This window comes from Echinops telfairi, unplaced genomic scaffold, assembly GCF_000313985.2.
Source record: "Echinops telfairi isolate 266 unplaced genomic scaffold, ASM31398v2 ScPeMD7_70;HRSCAF=299, whole genome shotgun sequence".
Classification (NCBI taxonomy): domain Eukaryota; kingdom Metazoa; phylum Chordata; class Mammalia; order Afrosoricida; family Tenrecidae; genus Echinops; species Echinops telfairi.
Genome location: NW_022103968.1, coordinates 36,062,002 through 36,083,585, shown reverse-complemented (window position 1 = coordinate 36,083,585; position 21,584 = coordinate 36,062,002). Strand labels below are relative to the sequence as shown.

The window sequence follows — 21,584 nt, the reverse complement described above, 5'->3', positions numbered from 1 at the left end:
GCTTCATTTACCTCTTTATCAATTACATTGAGAAAATTAAATCTTTTTTTAAATTTTTTTTATTTTTTATTGGGGCTCATACAATTCATCACAATACATAGATCAATTGTGTAAAGCACATCTATACATTGGTTGCCCTCATCATTCCCAAAATTTGCTAGCCTCTAATTTTTGAGAAAATTAAATCTTAACAGTGTTCTTTAAAATAACTTTAATGTTTTTACTTTGTAGTCTCATTGCAATGCTTTTGACATCTGTCAGATTATATGTGTTTCTGTTCAAGTCTTTAAAACTATATTAGTTTTGAATTACTTTTTTGTCTGCATAATGATGAGATGACATTATTTGGTACATTTCAGAATGAGAAAATTTAATTGTGCATAAGTAGTTTTAATATATTCTTAAAAAATCACTCTAGGCAGGCATTCCAGACCCTCCAAACATGTCAGAGGAGTTAATTCAATTGAAAGCCAAGGAACGGCACTTCTTGGAACAGTTGTTGGATGGGAAAAAATTAGAAAATTACAAAATTCCAGTACCAATCAATGCTGAGCTCAGAAAATATCAGCAGGTAATGTTTTATATTTTAAATATGAGTGGTGACAAAGTTTTACCTTTAAGTGCTTTTAGACCATTAATTTGTCTTTGCTGTAAAAGTGCAGAAGAATGGACAAATATGATTTTTAATAAGAAAATTTAGGATCTGCCTACATTGATAATTTTCTTTCCTTCAATACAGGATGGTGTGAACTGGTTAGCATTTCTTAATAAATACAAACTTCATGGAATTCTATGTGATGACATGGGTTTAGGAAAAACTTTACAGTCTATCTGCATTTTAGCAGGAGATCATTGTCACAGGTAACTTGTTATTTTAAAATAAGTCTTCTAGATTCTAAGAAATGTAGACCAGCTGGGCAACTTACTATGTTTTGATGTTGTGAAGGGCCCAGGAATACGCAAGATCAAAACTGGCAGAATGTATGCCACTGCCTTCGTTGGTAGTTTGCCCACCAACATTAACAGGCCATTGGGTGGATGAAGTAGGTAAATTTTGCTCCAGAGAATATCTAAATCCATTGCACTATACCGGACCTCCCACTGAAAGAATAAGGTAAGATCTGTACAACCAACATTAGAAAAATCTTTGAAGTAGTTTGGTAGAATAAAATTGACTTTAAAAAATGGAATGGAGCTTCTAGTTATCCAGGTACATTATGAAGTTATAAGCAGTGAGTGAGGTGCTTCCAATTTCAAGGGCTGTAGTCACTGTATAATCAGTTAGTCTCCAAACTCCAGCCCCGGGAAGCAGGGGCATTCTGAATGCCCTCTGTGCGAGCCATGTGATCATAGTATCCTTGCTTTTCTCAGTGCTTCTGTTCTCGTTCTTGTAAGAGTTTTCCTTTGCCCTGTCACTCACTCCTTTCCTCTCTCCTAAAGTCAGCTCCGTTTGTCCATGATGGCTGCTCTAGCTGCCCCAATCATAGCAAGACTTACCCCCTTCCTATTAACTGGTACATTGCTGATGTTCCCAAATAACTCATTGATTTCCGTTTATCTTGTAAAGTTTGGATAGCCAGTTGAAAGCCTTGTGTAGTAACACAGTTCTCTTCTGCTCAACATGAGCTTGCCATAAGTTGGCATCAATGACAATTGATTTAACATTACAAGGGGGGCTTCAAAAAGTTTAGGGGAAAAGTCCATTATCTTTTAATTCCATTTTCCTACAAAGTCTGTAAATTCCTCATGTTTTCAGCACTTAGTACCCAGTATTCTCACAGTAACCTTCTGGGCTGCAAAGACTATTAGTGTTCCCATTTTAAAGAGCAGTAGTCTAGGCAAAGGGGCTCTGGTCTTAGATCACTCTGCTAGTAAATGGACTGAGTGGGATTTGAACCCAACCAGCCCAAAAGCTTGAGTTTTTAAACAGTTTGCTATATAATGCCTCTTGATTAGAATTTTTAAATTTATAATTGATAGAAACTCAACCCACATTAACTCAGGCAAACAAGAAATATGTTAACTCCTTTGGGAACTTCTGGGTGGATTTTTGCTCCAGACATTACTAGGTTACTCTCATTCACTCTCCCTCTGTCTTACTTGGTCAGTTTGTCTCTGCTGAACTTCAGAGATAAGATGACCATGGGAAGTCCTAGGCTCACTTCCTCTTTTTTGAACAACTATATGTGTAGGCAGAAAATCTTCCTCTTCCTCGTCATATTAGAAATGGTCAAGCCTCTGTGGTCAGGGGATAAAATACTGGGAATTTGCTTAGTTCAAATGCCGCATCTCTTTAGTGATTAAGGGGCATGTGGTTGATAACCTCCTTTCTCTTCATAGAGTGTTAAGGAATGGAATGGCGAGAGAATAGTGCTCTTAGGCTAGAGATGTTGGCAGTACAGTTGCTCACCACATTTTCTGTCAGGTCCACCGTTTTTCTATTGACTGAATCAGGAAAGCAGTCATGTCATTACAAAAAGGGCCTGCGGGTAGCAGGGTCATAGTTACAGAGTAATCAGGAGGGAATGTTGGGCTTAGCAGGTAGATTGAAAAGCACCCATTTAATGAGCAGCTGGAGCATTTCACCTTTAAATTGTATTACGAACTTCACATGTTTTCTGTATCCTTACTTTATTTATTTTTAAATAAAGGTTACAGCATCAAGTAAAAAGGCATAATCTGATAGTGGCTTCATATGATGTTGTGAGGAATGACATAGATTTCTTTAGGTAAGAGTTTTTCTTTGGAAAGACATTAAATCAAATTTAAAGATGCTTAATATCTTAATATTTTCCCATCTAAAAGTCTTTGTCCTTTCTTATATGCAGTAAAAGATGCTGAAATTTTGTTTCTTTTTGTATAGAAATATTAAATTTAACTACTGCATTCTTGATGAAGGCCATGTCATCAAAAATGGAAAAACAAAATTATCAAAAGCGGTAAAGCAACTGACTGCTAATTACAGGATTATTCTTTCTGGCACACCAATCCAAGTAATTAAAATTTGCTTATTTTCCTGTTTGTTTTTATTTACCATGTGGAGAATATGTTTGGTATTTAGTTTACAGGCATGATAATAATTCTTTAGTAATTATCTTATAAGGGGTTTACTTAGTGTATATAGTAGCCAAACTCTATTTTAAGTCGCATTTTAAACAAAATTTTTATTTACATAGGCTAAAATTACATTTCCAATGGAAGGGAGAGAGATCACTGAGACTCTATCTTGCCATGGTCATTCTTTCTGTGATGTCATACAACATTCTGTTCTAGTATTGAGAAGCTTGGGTGGACTCAGGTGAATTATCATATATAGAGAGGTGTGAATAGCTAATGGTGGGTTCTACTGAGAGGAAGTGACTGTAGAAGATGCCGTTAGAAAAGGAGGTGGAAAGAGATGGGTGGTGTATAGATAACTTTGAAATTTTCTGTTGTCCTCCAGAGAAAACAGAAGTTGGTTGGAACATTCTCACCTTGCCTGGGTAGCCAACTGCAGGGGGAGACAGACCTTGCTTACTCTCCTGTGAGCAGAGGACAAATGCCAAGTGACCTTTAAGGTCCAACTCAGAACTGATGTTGCTTATTTTTGTGTTTTTAATTTCCTTTTCGTCGTGGACTGATTATTATTAGAATCCATTAAGTGAACAGTACGAATGTTAGTAATCACAAGAGAGAAACTTCATTTTGAGCCCTGCTAAATTTAGCAAGTGTAAGAAAAAGTACATTTTTTAAAGGGAAAAAATTTTTTAATTTTGTTTCATTTCGTAAGTTTAAACCTAGGTGGACATATATATCTTACATAGTGATTTTCGCTTAGAAATTTTAAAAAACTTTTGTTTGTTAAATGCCTGCTCTTTCTCTCTTTCTCACGTGAACCACAATTTTGCTCTCAAGCTTTAAGATGGGGTTTATGTATTAACGTGCAGACTTGTAGCATGGTAGTCTAGATGGGAAGACAGAGCCTGGGGGGAGATTTAAGGGTGTCTGGGAGGGAAGCTCCGTGCTTCAGGAGCAAGACCTGTTTGGAAAGCCTCTAAAATGAAAAAGGCTGGATATTTTAAATTTTATTTTATTTCAATGCCTTCACTATGGAATTGGAAAGGACTTGTGCCTTTGTTTCATAGCTTTGTAAATATTGGCTACATTTGCTCTATAACCACGCTCTACTAGGTTTTTCTTTGTTATGATTTTGGCCAAATTCCTTAAATCTCACTATTATTTGAGTGTCAAAAATTTAAAAAAGGTCAGCAGTTCAAACCTGCCTGCCACTCCACAGAAGAAAGACAGGCTGTCTGCCTCTGTAAAGGCTAGAGTCTTAGAAACCCGCAGGGTCAGCTCTACCCTGTCCATAGGGTCACTCTGAGTTAGAGTCTCTATTGCAGTGAGATTGGAGGGTTTTTAACTGTTACTAACCAAAAACCAATTGTTATTCAGTCAGTAGCAACCCATGGTGACCCTGTGTCAGTAAAACCATGCTGCATGGGTTTTCAATGTCTTAATTTTTCATCAAAAGACAGGTGTTTTTTCTGAGGTGGCTCTGTGACGTGGACTTGAACCACTAAGCTTATTAACTGTATCACCCTAGAATTCCAATAGATGTCGATTTAAAATAAGCTAAAGCAAACCCACTGCCAACAAGTTAATTCCAACTCACAGCCACCCTTTTACAGGATTTCTTTCTCCAACGGGGTGGTGAATGGAATGGAATTGCTGGTCTTTATTGGTTAGTAACCCACGGCTTTAACCCACAGTGCCACCAGGGTGCCTTTTAAATGCTGACCTCAAAACCCACTGCCATCAAGTTGATTCTGACTATTGCAACTCTGCCGGCAGCTTAGAACTGCTTCATAGCGCCTATAGATCTGTATAGAAGCAGACTGCCTCATCTTTCTTCTGCAGAGGAGATTGTAGATTCAAACTACTAAGTTTTGGGTTTCTGACCCAACTCCTAACCCACTGAACCACCAGAGTTCCTTACAGCTGTCAATAGTAAAGTAGGAAGACTACGCACCAAGCTCATTCTGCTGGAGGGCATGGAGAATTTCCCTAAAATAGAATTGATTTTTCTCCAAGGATACTCATCTGAATTTTATACCTTAACATGTAGAATTATACACAATACACACAAAAATATGGTGATACTTTCTCTGTCATCATAGGGACTTTCATTAATTTCTTTTTTTTAATGTAAGGAAATCCCAGTACAAAAGAAAATAACTGATGTTCCTTTTTTATAATTAGAACAACGTTTTGGAGCTGTGGTCATTATTTGATTTCCTCATGCCGGGATTTTTGGGTACTGAACGACAATTTGCTGCTCGATATGGTAAACCTATACTAGCAAGTAGGGATGCTCGAAGCTCTAGTCGAGAACAAGAAGCAGGTACGAAAGAGAGAACTGTAAGCTCCCTGCAAGTGCACCTAGTTGATCCCTCACTTGTTTGAAGCCCTTTTCTCTTGTTTTTAACAGGCGTTCTTGCAATGGATGCACTTCACCGCCAAGTCTTACCGTTTCTTTTGAGAAGAATGAAAGAAGATGTTTTGCAGGATCTTCCACCCAAAATTATTCAGGACTACTATTGTACTCTTAGTCCTCTCCAGGTTAGAAATATGGTGCTTGTGGTTGTTGGTGATATGTTTACCAACAGAATATTTCATATAAGTAGCCTAATATAGTAGTTGGCAGCAAACGTTATTAAGAGGCTTAGATTTTGGCTCTAATTTAACTTCTCTGTCCCTAGACTTTAAGAATAAGGCTGAAATAGATTTTTTAAGATCTTTATCATTGTCTTTTCCTTTTGTGTCTCAATTTTCCTTGGGAAAAAATAATAAGATTTTAAATTAACGTGGAAACAAACCTGTGCTTCTACGGGCCAATTATATACTGGCAAATGCTGTCATATTATCCTCACATTAACAGAAGTATTGTTAAACTCCACTTTCATCAATAAGGAAAGCTTTGAAACTCAGAGAAGTAAAGTAACTTGCCCAGGGTCTACAGTTAACATAAGGACTGAGTTTCAAACCTAGGCCAGTGATACAACTTTTTACAGTATTATAAAACACTGACTAAAATGTTCAAAACAAGATTTGGCTTTTTCACAGCTTTAATTTTATATAGACAGATCATTATCAAAGGGATTCATTGTTTGTCTTTGTGCTATATATTTTTAAAAACAATAATTTTATTGGGGGTTCGTACTACTCTTATCACAATCCATCCATCCATCCATTGTGTCAAGCACATTTGTACATTTGTTGCCTTCATCATTCTGAAAATATTTGCTTCCTACTTGAGCCCTTAGTATCAGCTCCTCATTTCCCCCCCTCCCTCTTCACTCCCCACCTTCCTCATGAACCCTTGATAATTTATAAATTATTATTATTTTGTCATGTCTTACACTGTCCCGACGTCTCCCTTCACCCACTTTTCTGTTGTCGGTCCCAGGGAGGAGCTTATATGTAAATCCTTGTAATCATTTACCCCTTTCTACTCCACCCTCCCGGTATCACCACTCTCAACACTGGTCCTGAAGGGATCATCTGTCCTGGATTCTGTGTTTCCAGTTCTTATCTGTACCAGTGTACATCCTCTGGTCTAGCCGGATTTGTAAGGTAGAATTGGGATCATGATGGGGCTGGGAGGAAGTAAGGGGGAAAGCATTGAAGAACTAGAGGAAAGTTGTATGTTTCATTGTTTCTACACTGCACCCTGATTGGCTCGTCTCCTCCCTGTGACCCTTCTGTAAGGGGATGTCCAGTTGCCTACAGATAGGTCTTGGGTCCCCAATCTGCACTCCCCCTCTTTCACAATGATTTGATTTTTTGTTCTTTGATACCTGATACCTGATCCCTTCGACATCCAGTGATCACACAGGCTGGTGTGATGGGCTTCTTCCATGTGGGCTTTGTTGCTTCTGAGCTAGATGGCCACTTGTTTACCTTCAAGCCTTTAAGACCCCAGATGCTATATCTTTTGATAGCCAGGCACCATCAGCTTTCTTCATATTTGCTTATGCACCCATTTGTCTTCAGCAATTGTATCAGAACGGTGATGTATTTTTTTAAGTACATAAATGGAAACTATGTCTTGTTTTTGTAAAAGGTAGCAACCATTCTGTTTGAATGCTTGCCTTACCTCTATGCTAGTATCTATCAATCTATTTTATTATAGGGTACTAGTCAAGACAGGGTCCTAATCTAGCTGCTTGCTGAGACAGCTCTATGATCTACACTGTCTCATTTCTCTGGGACAGCTTCATTCCTTCAAATGTAAAAACTGAATTCACTACTTTTTTAAAGGAGTGTTTCTGGGGTAATCAACACTTTTTGGGAGGTAAATACAGTAGTTGCATGGAAATCTATAAACATTCACCCAAACTATAAAAAAAGCTTAAAGTACAATAAAGAAAATCTAATGATATACTGGCAATGGTGTTAAAAATCAAGGTATAAAACACATTTGGATGTAGCGAGCTAGAGACGGAGGTTAAACTTGGGTGGTTTTAAAAAGCATTCATGGAATTTAATTCTCTGATATCCATTTTATAGCTCTCTAGATTTTCCCCCATTTTCACATAGCTTATCATGTTCAAGGCAGGAATCAAAACCCCAAAGTAATGCTGTGTAGCATTGGAAAAAAAATATTTTCTCATTTATTTATAAGGGGTTGGGGTCTCTTTTACTGATAAAGGGGTTTCTTCTTGAGCAAGTGGAATATTGAATCTAAGACAGTGTTTCCCAAAGTGGACGATAGTGCCTGCAGGAGAGGGTCTGGGGGACACGATTGAAGGATCCAGGGAGACTGTAGAAGCAGCTTCCCATAGTTATCTTGAAATATGGACTATAGTATAAAAGTTTGTAATTTTCAGTGGTGGAGTACTAAGTACCATATATACTCTAGTATAAGCTGACCCGAATATCATCCGAGGCACCTAATTTTACCACCAAAACTGCATTAAAAATATGCTGGAAAACTAAGCCTGTACACTAGTATATACGGTACTTTTTTCCTGAGAAACGTGGTAGGCCAAATAAATTTGGGAACCTATGATCCAGGATTATGATCTTCATATAACCAAATTAAGTGTATTATATTAGTTCTCTAAGTATAATTTTGAAGGAAGTTAGCAAGATGTCGGGGATGATTTGGAAATCAATAGTGATAATATAGATCAAATTTTATTTCCTTTAGTGGAGGACTGATTGAAATTTTAATTGACCTTTACTAATCATTTACTAAGGATTTGAATAATTGAAAATAAGTATACTCTAAATAAAAGCTTGACTTATAAAATAAACTATATCAACGCATGAGTAATTTGTTCCCTTAAAACTATGAGACCAAATTAGCACAGATCAGAATAGAAGGGAGAGTGGGAAGCGAGAGAATGCTGAAAGAATGTGAACATTATAATGGCGGTCATGGAACAGTGTGTATAAAATGGTTAAGTGGGAACCTTGTGTGCTGTGTAAACTTTCACCTAAAACAATGAAAAACCATATTTTTAAAAGAAAATATATGTACTGCTTTTATGGTACGCTTTCACAGGTTCAGCTCTATGAAGATTTTGCCAAGTCTCGGGCCAAGTGTGATGTTGATGAAACCGTTTCTTCAGCTGCACTTTCTGAAGAAACTGAAAAACCAAAGCTTAAAGCTACAGGCCACGTATTCCAGGTATAGAATACAGTCCACTTTTAAAATGTCGATTCTTGTTCTTCACTGGGGCAAGTTTCACATGAGACACTAAACTACGGTTTTATTTTTTAAATTTGCATTTTTGGTATATTGTTAGTTGCCATTGAGTTAATCCCAACTCATGGTAACCCATCCTAAAACGTAGTTACAAGTATTAACTTGTTACTAACATGTTGTTTGGAATGTCTCCTAGTTGATTCTTATTAAAGTTAAATATATACCATAAAATACACACTTATATATCATAGAAAGAGTTTTAGAATACTTCTGCTTTGATTCAAAAAATATTGGAGCACATACAACATGGCAATGATTTTTCTTTATTTTTTTCTAAGCTGAGATTGAAGTAGTGAACAAAACAGAAGCCTTCCCTTGTGAAGATGAGAAATAGTAAATGAGATGCAAATTAAGTAAGAGAAAACAGAATTATGTGGCATAAGGCGGCTTCAGAAGTCCACGGAGATTCCCATTCCTTTTAGTTCCGCTTGTTCTGGTGAACTGCGAGAGTGGGAAGATAGGCTGTGGTTTAAGAAAAGACGTTTGGGAATCCTCACTAAGAATTTGAGCAGAGATCTAAAGGAAGAGCTAGGTACACAGGTAGTGGGGGAGACATTCTAGGCAAAGGATACCGAAAAATACAGAAAACCTGAGACAAAATCAGACCTTATATGCTTAAGGAAACAACAAAAAAAGAGGTGAAAAGTGTCGAATCATTTTTTCTTTTCCCCCTGAAATATTCCATAATAAAGAACCTTCCAACCCTCATTTCTACCAGTAAAACTAAATACTATGTGGCATTTTTAAAGTAAGAGGGAAATGTGGTTGTGAAGGCGTATTTTAAAAAATGAAACCCCGAATGTGGTTAAATCAAAGAAATTAAACCACTTGAAATAATCATCTAACCCCATCCTAGACCTACTGAAGCAGAATTAACATGTAGCGGAGAGAGATTGTTAGATTTATCAGTTACTCAGGAAATAATGAGCTGCTTGGAGAAAACAGATAAACAATACAAGTCACATAATAATGCTGCCATAGAACGGTATACATCTTATTTTTAAAAACAGGGAAATTGAAGATATTTCAAATTCTTAACATAGCTAATAGATGTAAGCTACAAGGTATAGCTTATAACTTACTCAGTTCATTAGATCCAGAGAGATAGCAGATTGACATAGGTAATGAGAGAAAAATGAGTATTGTGACTTGTTACACCTTTTCTTCCCTTTCAAAGGCATTACAGTACTTACGTAAACTATGCAATCACCCAGCCTTAGTCCTAACACCTCAACATCCAGAGTTCAAGAGCACGACGGAAAAATTGGCGGCTCAGAATTCTTCTCTTCATGATATTCAGCATGCCCCTAAGCTCTCAGCTTTGAAACAAGTAAGCATATCTTTTATGTGTAACTCCAGGCAGTTTTGCTTTTCTGAAAGATTACCAGTATGTTTACTTTACCTTTTAATTTGGCAGGCCTAATTTTAGGTATATCTTTTCCAAATGGAACTGTAAAAGGAATTCTAGTATAAACTATTCTAACTTCAATAACCAAAATATTAGCAGTAATAATCATTAAGTTCTAACTAGTTTTAAAATTTAATATCCTACTGGACTTTTTAATTTTAACTTTCAATAAGTGTTCTTGCCTAGATTTTATGATGAATGATTATTTTAGACTTTGCATATATTTATTGTGGAAAATGTTATATAATGGTACATCTGACATAAGTGATATCCTGTTATGTGTCCCTAAGTCATAAAACAGAAACCTTCAACCACCCCAAAATTGAATAATGGCTGTTACCTTTTACATTGCTTTATATATGGAATGATTTTCTTCTTTTTTTTTGTTGCTATACAGGCATGTGAAATGTTAGTTTTCTTTTTCTTTTTTTAATCATTTTATTAGGGATTCATACAACTCTTATTATAATTCATACATGCATTAATTGTGTAAAGCAAATTTGTACATTCATTGCCCTCATCATTCTCAAAACATTTGCTCTCCACTTAAGCCCCTGGCATCAGCTCATTTTTCCCCTCCCTCCCCGCTCCCCCCTCCCTCATGAACCCTTGATTTATAAATTATTATTTTGCACTGTCCGACATCTCCCTTCACCCACTTTTCTGTTGTCCGTTCCCCAGGGAGGAGGTTCTATGTAGATCCTTGTAATTGGTTCCCCCTTTTACACTCCACCCTCCGTCCACCCTCCCAGTAAAATGTTAGTTTTCTTAACATAGGTAATAGAATTAAGCTATAAGGTTTAACTTAAGTCAAGGCCTCAGTTTATTAGATCGAAGTCTAGATAATTCCTGGCTATACTCATGGAGGGTTCTTCTAGTATATTTCCTTCTACTCCTTCAATTCTCTTTCAGCTACTCAGCGTGAAGGTTCATCATCTATCTTGAGAGAAAAACATCCTTTCTCTAAGTAGGAGAGAAGTGTTTTATAAAATTTTGCCTCTAGAAATACAAAGACATGTTTACCCCCAAGTAATAGTGAACCAAGAAAAAGTGAATATTACCAGAGTGAGAAAGTGTCAGAAGTTTGAGTCATATGTGGAAACCGTGGGTGAAATTTAAGAGAGATAAGCAGTCAATTTTAAAAGAAACCCAGGAAAAACCTTTTGCCATCAAGTCAATCCTGACTCAGAGTGATCTCACAGGACAGAGTAGAACGGCCCAGAGGCTTTCCAAGGCTGAAATCTTGAAGGCCGTGCAACCCCGGCTCCTTTAAGAGAGTGCTTAGTGATCTGAGGAAGAGTTCTGTTACATTGGAAGGCAAGTTCACTACAAGCCCGCTTAGGAATTAGCTGCCAGTAAAGCTGCAGGGCCTTGGATGGGATTAGCAACAGCGGGATGCCACAGTGAGGACACCATAGTTCCACTGTATTCTGTACCCATCAGGCCAACTTTTTAGTATCACTTATAGTTCTGGGTATACTTTAAATAGAAGATCAGGGTCAAGAAATCTAGAAACCACTTCCTGTGAGAAGTGATTGAAGAAGCTGAGGTAATGCAGCCTGTGAAGTTGCTGCTGGTAGTGCCATCAAGGCGATAGATCCTGACTCACGGTGACCATCTCTGTGCAGAGTAGAACTGCTCTGTAGGTTCCAGGACTGACCTTTTGGGTGCAGATTGTCACATCTCTTTTCCCAGGTGCCTCTGACAAGTCTGATTCACTGACTTTTCAGCTGAGCGGTTTTTGCTACCCAAGGATTTATTATACTGAAGTTAGTTTATATTTGTTAGTATCTAGAGGAGTGACCAGCCTCTCCGACAACCCATATAGGGTACATTGGTAATTACCTTCTAGAACAGCGGTTCTAAACCTGTGGGTCTTGACTCCTTCACAGGGGTCGCCTGATTCATAACAGTAGCAAAATTACACTTATGAACTAGCAATGAAAATAATTTTGGTTGGGGGGGGGTCACTACAACATGAACTGTATTAAAGGGTCGTGCCATTAGGAAGGTTGAGAACCACTGTTCTAGACTCTCCTAATCAGTTTTTAAAGGCTCTGAACCAAAATTTTCAGGTTAACTAGGAGTTCATCACTCTGAGTATACTCAGCTTATAAGAGATTATTGGGAAAATGGGAGCAGTTTTTACTGCCAGATGGTAATCCCAATTTGAAGTGATCTGTGTGTCCATTGCTGTGGGTAGCTGCACTGGAATTCCAGCGTCTTATTTGGTACTGTATATACTTGAGTATAAGCCGAGTTTTTCAGCACATTTTTAATGCAGTTTTTGTGGTAAAATGAAGTGCCTCAGCGGATATTCGGGTCGGCTTATACTTGAGTATATGCGATAAGTGTGGACGGATTTGAGTGGTGACAATGAAAGGACTGAGGTAACCGAGTACATGGCAGAGACATGATGACACGTCCTTTCTCTCCAGAATCCCCTTTCTGTAGAACCCTGCACAAGACTGCATCATCTCAGAAGCGGTAGCCAAAGCCTAGGTAGGGTTGTGTGTGCGTGTGCGCGCACACTCACACTTGCTCTCTGGGGGTGAGGGAGTGGCGAGTAGACAAGGAGAATTACATGATCAGATGCCGTTCTTCAATTTGAGGAGTAGCTCCCTTTTTATACCCTCTGCCCTTCTTTAGCCGTCTAAGAGGACGGGGGTGGGGGGCTAAGGAGTTCTAGTGAAAATTAGTGAAGACTTGCACGTTGCTCTTTCCGAGGCACAATGAAGAAGTATATTTGAGCTGTTACAGAATATCAAGGATTTTGTCACTAAAAGTGTTTACCCAGGGGTTCTCCAAGTTTTGGTTATGTTTTATTTACCTGAAAGGGGTGTAAGAGAAATTGGCAAAAGGAAAAGGTATATGGGCTAAGTCCAAAGGAAAAACAGGTTCAAGGTTCTCAGGGGAGTCCCATCAAATATACTCAGCATCAAACTGACAGCGTGTGAGGTGTTACCTACCAGGGACGCTCATTAGAGACTGAATGTCCAAGGTTTTGATTGGAGGTTAGTGATGTGCCCAGTACATAACCAAAATTGCAGACTCCAGAAAGAAGGCAGATGCCAGCATAAGTCATAGTGTACTGACTAAGGGTTTAGGTACAGTAAGCCTCCCTTATCAACCAGAAAATGGCGAGCATACCACCTAAATCCAAATGCCTAGACTTCAGCAAAGGGAGAAACTTGTTAGCAGGCCTTTCTAAGGGGAACATGCTCAGGCTTGCTTTGTCAGCTTTTCTCCTCAGTCCCAGAGAGTGCTACCCACTATACGGAGAGATTGCCCGGAGAGCCTTTTGGGTACCTTTTCTCACCTGAGATTGTTATTTTCTAAGTAACATCTTTAAGTAGCAAAATGTAGTCATCGAAGATCCTAGAGATGATGGTACCATGGGGTTTCCCAGACTATCTAAACCTATTCTTGGACTTTATTCACTACTTCATTATTGTACCTGCTGTGTGCCGGTGAGCCGCTCACATAGCAGGAAATGCACAAGATCCACAGCAGCGTTTCCTCCATTGAAGCTGCAGCAGAGTGTCTGTCCTGGCTGAAGGCTTTGGTTCGCTCTGGGGGCTAACTTTGATCCTTGCCAGATTTAACCGCTTCAGCCCTCTATGAACTGTATTTGTCACCATGAGATGGTTGTCTACTTTTACTGATCCCATGCAACAATTGTTTTTCCCCTTCAAGTTGCTGTTGGACTGTGGTTTGGGAAATGGCAGCACTTCAGAGAGTGGCACTGAGTCTGTTGTGGCCCAGCACAGGATATTGATCTTCTGTCAGCTTAAAAGCATGCTTGATATAGTGGAACACGATCTCCTCAAACCTCACTTGCCCTCTGTCACTTACTTGAGATTAGATGGCAGCATACCTCCTGGTCAGCGGCATTCCATCGTTTCACGGTAAGTATCTTCTAAATTCTACGTTCACAAATCAAACCATGGTAAAGATAGTATTACTTAAAGAGATAATTGCCTCAAAATCGTACTTTTTAAAAGTAATGCTAACATAATCTCCCAAAAGTGAGACCACATTAGGAAAGTGCTACACTATAGAGTTTTCCCTCACGATTTTTTGGAGGGAAGGGGAAAGTAAGTGAGTGGCTTAGCTATAATCTCTCTGATTCCTGGTAACCGGCCCAGTTACGAAGCACAGAATCCCTTGTGCAGTGTTAAAATTACCATCCGCACCCTCTGCTTTAGCGATCTCAGGAATGTGGGTTTACACATGCAGATTCCTAGGCTCTGTGCTGAATCTGCTGGTTGTAAGAGCGAGCACTGTTAACAAGCGCTCCCAGGTGACTGGTGTCACAGTCACTTGAAGTGACTTTGGAGGCAGAGCCTCGTCCAGGTGTAATTCCTGGCCCTACTGTTTAAGCAAGGCTCTCTCGGTCCAGTGTATCACACAAGCTCAGCCTCTCTGAAACAGGGGTAGTGATGCCACCTTCATATAGCTGTTGTAAGCGTTTAAAGAGAAAGTCATCCACATAGTAAAAGCAATAAGTGGTAGCTGCTTTTATTAATCTTTGTAATAATGCTAGTTTTCCTTATCAGAACCTTTAAGACTAGCACAAAAGTAGCAACTCTCAACACTTTCATCATCTACTTTTTCTGAACGATGTGGCTTGTTCTCCTCTGTTCTTTCCGTCTCCACACTGTTGATTCTGGGTGGGGTCAAACATCCCGTCAGTGCTAACTCATAGCAACCCTATAGAACAGGGTAGTTTCCTGTGAGTCTCTGAAACTTTAACTCTTTACGGGAGTAGAAAGTCCCATAAAGGTTCAGAGGTAGGTCTTAATTATAATTAGTACTTCAAACTTCATCTCAGAGCCTAAAATACAACTGACATGGATTAAATTGTACCCACCCCTACACACACACACATCTTCTAAGTATATGTCAGTTGAGTACTCAGTGGTTTGATAGTTATATAATGATTCCCCATTCTGGATCGATGGGAGAGAGTTTTGCTGGGGTGTGGCCTGCATCATCTTACGTCTTACAAGAGATAACAAGAGAGAGGTGAGCAGGGAGGGAGGGAAGAACCTGGCTACCATCAAGAAAGTAGAGCCGAGAGGGAAGGGCTTCCCCTGGATCTAGGATCCCTGCACTGAAAACTAGGCCTAGGAGAAGATTGATAGCAAGATACGTAGAGATCTTCACGGGACACCAGGTCATGGATGTTGAGGGCAGACAAAGACCTTCCACAAGATCTGAAAGAAAGCTTTGTATTGGTGCTATCCTGCTCCTGAATTTGAACTTCTAGCCTCTCTTAAACTGCAAGAGAATAACTTTGTTAATTGTGGTATTTCTGTTAATGAAATTTCTGACAAGTTTTAAACATATTCTGTACACTGAAGATGCTGTGTATGTTAAAAGCAGATAATGCCATCTAAAGCCCTAGCAATACCCTTTCATGCATTCGTAAAGCATTGTTCTCATTTAGTCCAGTTTGTTAGAGGGACCTTACAAAGAAACGTATTAATTCTATTTTTTCATGTCTTCATTTAGGTTTAACAATGATCCATCCATAGACGTCCTCTTACTTACAACTCATGTTGGTGGACTGGGGCTTAACTTAACAGGCGCGGACACAGTGGTCTTTGTGGAGCACGACTGGAATCCCATGCGAGATCTGCAAGCCATGGACCGGGCCCATCGCATTGGGCAGGTAAAGAGTCCTTCTCACGGGTGTTGACCTACACTCTGCTCTGATGTTAACGAGTGTTATTGTCTTGAGCAAAGTGCTACTTCATGAATTAAAAGAAGTCCTTTGGTTAGGAAAGCCTAGGACTTGGTCTCTCTCCAATATTCTGTGATTCTCTGCAAACATTTTCAGTTTACGGGGCCAGAGAAATAAAACCTCAACCCTAATTAGATAGTAATACATACTCATTACAAGAGTATGTAAGCCCTCAACTTAGCTTTGAAACTTGTCAGTTCATTTGTGCTACAGTTGTTAACCTGTTTTTCTCATTCAGAAACGTGTGGTTAACGTGTACAGATTGATAACCAGAGGAACACTGGAAGAGAAAATAATGGGTTTGCAGAAATTCAAGATGAACATAGCAAACACTGTTATTAGCCAAGAGAATTCTAGTTTGCAGAGTATGGGGACAGATCAGCTTCTTGATCTGTTTACTCTTGATAAGGTAAATAATTTGTACAATGTGTTGTGTCTTTGATTACAGGCTTCCTGATACTGTTTGTTACTAGATATGTCCTTTGAAGGAATTGTTGATGTTCAGATACAAAAATCTCCAGGATACTAGTTAAAAGTTATGGCTTTTTGATTGCTGTCTCCAGCTTCTTGCCCCAAGGTTTCTTAGTCCTGTCCTGCTAGAGGACCGCTGTCGGGCCTTGGTGCCAGGTCTCATGCTTTCTAGCCATGCCTACTGTTGGATGATAAAACGCCTATTTTACAATGTGATTTGAGGTTAAAATGAAATAGATATATGAGCACTTCAGCAAGGGTACATAATATAGATGTCAATAAAATCATTTTAGTTGTTGTTAGATCTTGTCGAATCAGGTTGCTCCCTACTCCTGGCAACCCAATGCAGAACAGAGCACTGCCTGGTTTTCGCTGACTGATTGTCCAAAGTAGATCATGGGCCTTTCTTCCCTGTATCTAGCCCTTATTAGGAGACAGAACTTACAGGGTGGAGAACAAGCCATGACCAAAAGAATGTACCAGCTGTAAATAGCGGCCAATCAAAAATGTAACACTAACAAGGTGGTATTGGAAGTTTGTGTACATTTAGAAAATCACCTCCCCTCTCTCTGACTTCTGAGACATTGCCTATTGCCTTATTAACACTACGAAATAAATTACCTGTAATAGCACAGTTTTAGTATCCAAATCTGGAGGGTTTAAACTGCATTTGAAATGTCTGGGTGCTGTGTTTGGAAGAGTACTTCGCTCTCCCAAGAGACGGGCCGAGTTTGGTGTCGTTATAGACAGTTGAGGTTTCATTGAAGAACTAGGGATATGCTTAACCTAGAGGAGGAGGCTACAGGAGAAAGAATGGCACAGCGAGTTCTTTGCCATGTTCTTAAGTAATTTTGAAGTTGTTTCCAAATGAAAGGCTAAAAACCATAAAAAAAAAAAATACTAGAGTTGTGGGAAAACAGGTTGGACTATCCTATGAGATCATGAATTTCCCATTTGAAGTGTTGAACTCTTTCAGTACAATGTTTTAGTGTGATATTTTATCCTCCTTGATACTAATCTTTCCTTTTATCTTTCTCAATTTTCCTTAAGGATGGTAAAGCTGAAAAAGCTGATACCTCTGCTTCTGGAAAAGCGAGTATGAAATCGATTCTTGAAAACCTGAGTGATCTGTGGGATCAAGAGCAATACGATTCAGAGTACAGCCTGGAAAATTTTATGCATTCTCTCAAGTAACTATCCATTATTGTAAATGCAGTTGCTGCTAGTTCAGTTACATTTCTGCTGATATTCAGCAGAGATCAAAGCTCATGGCAGACTCTAGCACAGTGTGTAAATAGATCTGAAGACAATTCAGCATATGCTGGGACTTGTTTCGGGGGGGAGCAAGTTATTCTCAAATATTTGCACTGTATAAAATTTAAATGTTAATGTGAAATGGTTTAAATTTTACAGGCTGAATAGCTGCAGAGCAGAGGATCCAAACCAGGTTTACATGTGCTACCAGGAGGTGTTCTTACTCTGAACAAGCTTCCTCTCTTTACTTAGTGACTTTGTACAGGATAATATCTGGGAGGACCTTAGTGTTCATGTACATTTTTATTTTAAATGGAACTTGTTTTTATAACTGATTAAAAAGAGGGCTTTTTTTAAAAAGTAAAAGCCTTAATGAGCCATAATTTTAAGAAATTATTGGTCAGTCTTAGAACATGACAGAATGTTAGACAATGAATTGAACCAAGCGCTTGGTGGAAACCTTTATATATTTAATGCAAATGTGTAGTGTTTTTCAAATCCTTAACACCGTTTTGTCAACTTTTAAAATATAATGTCAACTATTCTAAGTACAGGTAATGGTCTATTTAAAGTTATATAACATCCTATTAAGAGGGTGGGGCTTTTTGGGGGGTTTTGTTTTTAATTTATCTAAAGGCTAGGATATAGCCAAATTCAAAGACATATGTACTCAATAGGTTTCAATCATATATATATATTTTTTGTAACTATGAACATACACAAAATTTTCCAAAAGTAGATTTTACACTGTTTAGAAATCTAAAACTATGTTGAATAGACTGTTTATTGTAGTAATGCATGGCTGGAACATAAAAGGGAGAAATAATTCCCCTATATACACAAACATAAAAACATATCTATATGCACAGACATACCTATCCCACATCCAAAAAGATGCCTAGTGCTGGCACAAAAAATCATGTAGTGATACTGGGCAGCAATAATAATTGGGTGTGAGGCTGATTAACTAGTGTTAGAAAAGTGAGCTCAGTGGGGAGGGTAGTATGTGTGAAGATATGCATGTATGTGTATATATTATAAATTTCACACTCAAATTCTACATGCCTGTGTGCACAGATTATGGATATATTTGAGTATGTATGTGTTGTGTGTACATTTACACACATGATTAGTAAACATCCCCAAGATTCGTGGCTGGCCATTCACACAGGCATCAGTTTAAAACCACCAGACCTCAGCTGTAGAATAACGGACAGTTTGTTTAAAATCATTAGTTTCATTGTTCAGCATTTAGAGGACATGGGCATTTGTCATATTTCAGAAGCTTTGACAACCAAACTGTAACATTAAAACTAGCATTCCATAAGCGAATAAAACAAGATTGGAACTATAAAATAAATGCAACTGTGTGTTATTTGTAGTAAATGATCACTAGCTAGAAAGAGCAAAAGATTAGAATCTTTATATCAGAACTAATAATTCTAAAGTTTATCACATGTTTCTTAATTGTTTACAATCAAATGGAATCCCTTGGCTTTGTATAGCATATCCAGTGTACAAAAAAAAGAATATCCATTGTACATAGCACTAGGTACCTAAGTCGATGTACTTAAACTGAATGTTTTTTTATTTACTATTTTCATAAACCAGCTATGTAATATAGCTCATAGGAATCTACTCTATAAGCCAGAGTACAACTACCCCAGAGGATTTCCAAGGGTGTACATTTTTATAGATGCAGACCGCCTCACTTTCCTCTGAGGAGCAGTTGGGTTCAAACTGCTGACCTTTGGATTATCTGTCTGGCAGGTTAGCCTACTGCGCCACCAGGGCCCAATTGATGAATCATTAATGTGCAGTATTTTGTTTTCCCTTCATCTTTAGATTGTGGGGAAAGAATTTGTCAGATAATTGTAGTTTTCTAATGACCAAAGAGATATACCGGTCTTATTTTCTATGGCTTCCAAAATTTAACTCTTTTCCTCTCCCCCTAGGAAAGCTGTATGGGATGCTAGGCTGCTGTAATCTCCCCTTGTTGTCAGTGCTCCGTGTAGATTAGACGGCAGAAGTACAGAATAGTCTGTATTTTCTATGAGGTAGTTTATAAGAATACCTAATGAACAGTATGTCATTTCAGACATAGGAAAAGACAGAGCAGAGAATTCACCATAAAAGGCTGTTTTTTTATGATTTATAAGGTTAATTCCATCTGAAAATGTATACATGTGTATAGTAAAATATTTCTAGAAGGACAGACAAGAAAATGTAATAGTGATTTGCCTTGACTGGAAAATGGGGGCTAGAAACAACATCTTAGTGTATGTACTGAAAATAAAACCTTGTGAACTGTGAACAATTAAATCACATTCCAGCTTTCAAATAAAAACATGTCACCAGGTATATTCAATTAAGTGTACCATTTAAGAATAAGAGGGAAAACTGAACTGATATTTGAGAAATGCTGTTAATTTTGTGGCTATGATAACTACATGGTAGTCATGTTTTAAAATATATTTGTGGAGAATAAAACAAGTGTACTGTACTAAGAAAATGTTAAATATTTTAAGCTGGTTAGGGGTCCATATTGATTCATTTTATGTATACTCTTCCCCACTTAAAAAATTTTTTATTATAGAAAATTTCAAGGAATTTAAAGATAATTACAGAATTATAAATCAGATTATCAGAATTTAGTGTTGCTTTCCTAAATGTTTTTAGCACTAAAGAAATACTAAAATTTCAGTTACTGGGTACAAGGGGTGGTGGTGGTGGGTCTACACACATGTATGGACCAAGAGGTGTGTGGTTCTTTTGCATCTAGGGTCACTATGAGTCAGAACTAGCTCAACAGCTTAAAAAGTTCATGAAAAAATTTCATTACCTTAAAATTCAATTTCCACGGTGTCTTTGAAGCCCTTTAAAAACGTGATTATTTTATATATATACACACGCGCATATGCTCTTGGGACTATTGATCTGGCATAGCCTTATTCATGTCATATCACATCCACTTACTCAAAAGTCAAATCCCCAGTGAAGCTGTTGAGACATTTGAGCATGTGGAGGCAAAAGTGGGAGAACTACCAAAGTATAGAGAAGTAACAATTCCATCATACATTTGCTTCAGATATTTAACCCCAAGGTAATTTCACACCTCCTGGTTAAAACCTACCACTTAAATTTCCCAGAAGACTTGCAGACACTAGTGAAACCTAAAGTTAAAATGGTGTGGGAACATCTTATTGAATGCCAGAATATTCAGTATGAATACAGAAAGCAAAAATTAGTAGAAAATGTCTGGTAGTCACACAGATAGTATCAGGTACCACTTTAAGGTGATAAAAGTGGCCTCCTGCCACAAGAAAGGATCCCTTATAAGTTCATGTACAGGCGAGAGGACCGTCATGTGCGTGTGTGGACAAGAGAGTGGCGTGGCTGCGAGCCTAGAGGAGAAAGTGGACTGCAATGTGTCTCTTTAAAAAGCCTCAAAAAGCTATGCAAAATAAGATGTACAAGCAAAAGAGGCATTTTCACACCCATGTTCATTGCAGTGCTATTCACATTAGCAAAAAGAAATACTCAAGTACCCATCAATGAAGGAACTGATAAACAAGAGGATATATACTTACAATGAAATATTGCAGTCATAAGAATAATGTCCTCATAACCTATGTGTATGAATATGCTGAGGGAAGTAAGTCACAAAGGGACAAATACTGTATGACTGCACTTTTACAAGACCAGCCCAGACATGATATAGCCAGTGACCAGCACTCATTGATGGTTTACCGAGGGTGTAGGAGAGGGGACCCATCAAATGTGGATGAAATGCACACAACTTGACGAAGGTAAATATACTAAGACGTGCACAAGAAGAGAGGATTTGAGGGTAAAGGATATGACAAAATTTTGCATCAACCACTACTGAAAAATAGAGGTATGAATATGTGGGTTCTTATATATGCATAGATGGTGTATCTGTAGGT

At 38.2% G+C, this 21,584-nt stretch overlaps 1 protein-coding gene across 2 annotated transcripts in view; it reads left to right on the top strand.

Annotated features, from left to right (window-relative positions):
• BTAF1 (B-TFIID TATA-box binding protein associated factor 1) overlaps positions 1-19,998 on the top strand; it is a 109,802-nt gene extending 89,804 nt beyond the window's left edge. Inside the window, exons 26-39 of one of the 2 annotated variants that reach the window (XM_045291236.1) lie at positions 419-571; positions 740-861; positions 947-1,114; positions 2,652-2,729; positions 2,864-2,993; positions 5,242-5,383; positions 5,471-5,601; positions 8,552-8,677; positions 9,933-10,085; positions 13,860-14,071; positions 15,681-15,840; positions 16,151-16,321; positions 17,434-17,573; positions 17,797-19,998. In XM_045291236.1, coding sequence (XP_045147171.1) covers positions 419-571; positions 740-861; positions 947-1,114; positions 2,652-2,729; positions 2,864-2,993; positions 5,242-5,383; positions 5,471-5,601; positions 8,552-8,677; positions 9,933-10,085; positions 13,860-14,071; positions 15,681-15,840; positions 16,151-16,321; positions 17,434-17,573; positions 17,797-17,866 — 1,956 coding nt within the window. In that variant the 3' untranslated portion in view covers positions 17,867-19,998. Of the gene's footprint in view, positions 1-418; positions 572-739; positions 862-946; positions 1,115-2,651; positions 2,730-2,863; positions 2,994-5,241; positions 5,384-5,470; positions 5,602-8,551; positions 8,678-9,932; positions 10,086-13,859; positions 14,072-15,680; positions 15,841-16,150; positions 16,322-17,433 lie in introns of both variants that reach the window. The other variant, XM_004701077.3, reaches the window with a different exon arrangement.
• The last annotated feature ends 1,586 nt before the right edge of the window (positions 19,999-21,584 follow it).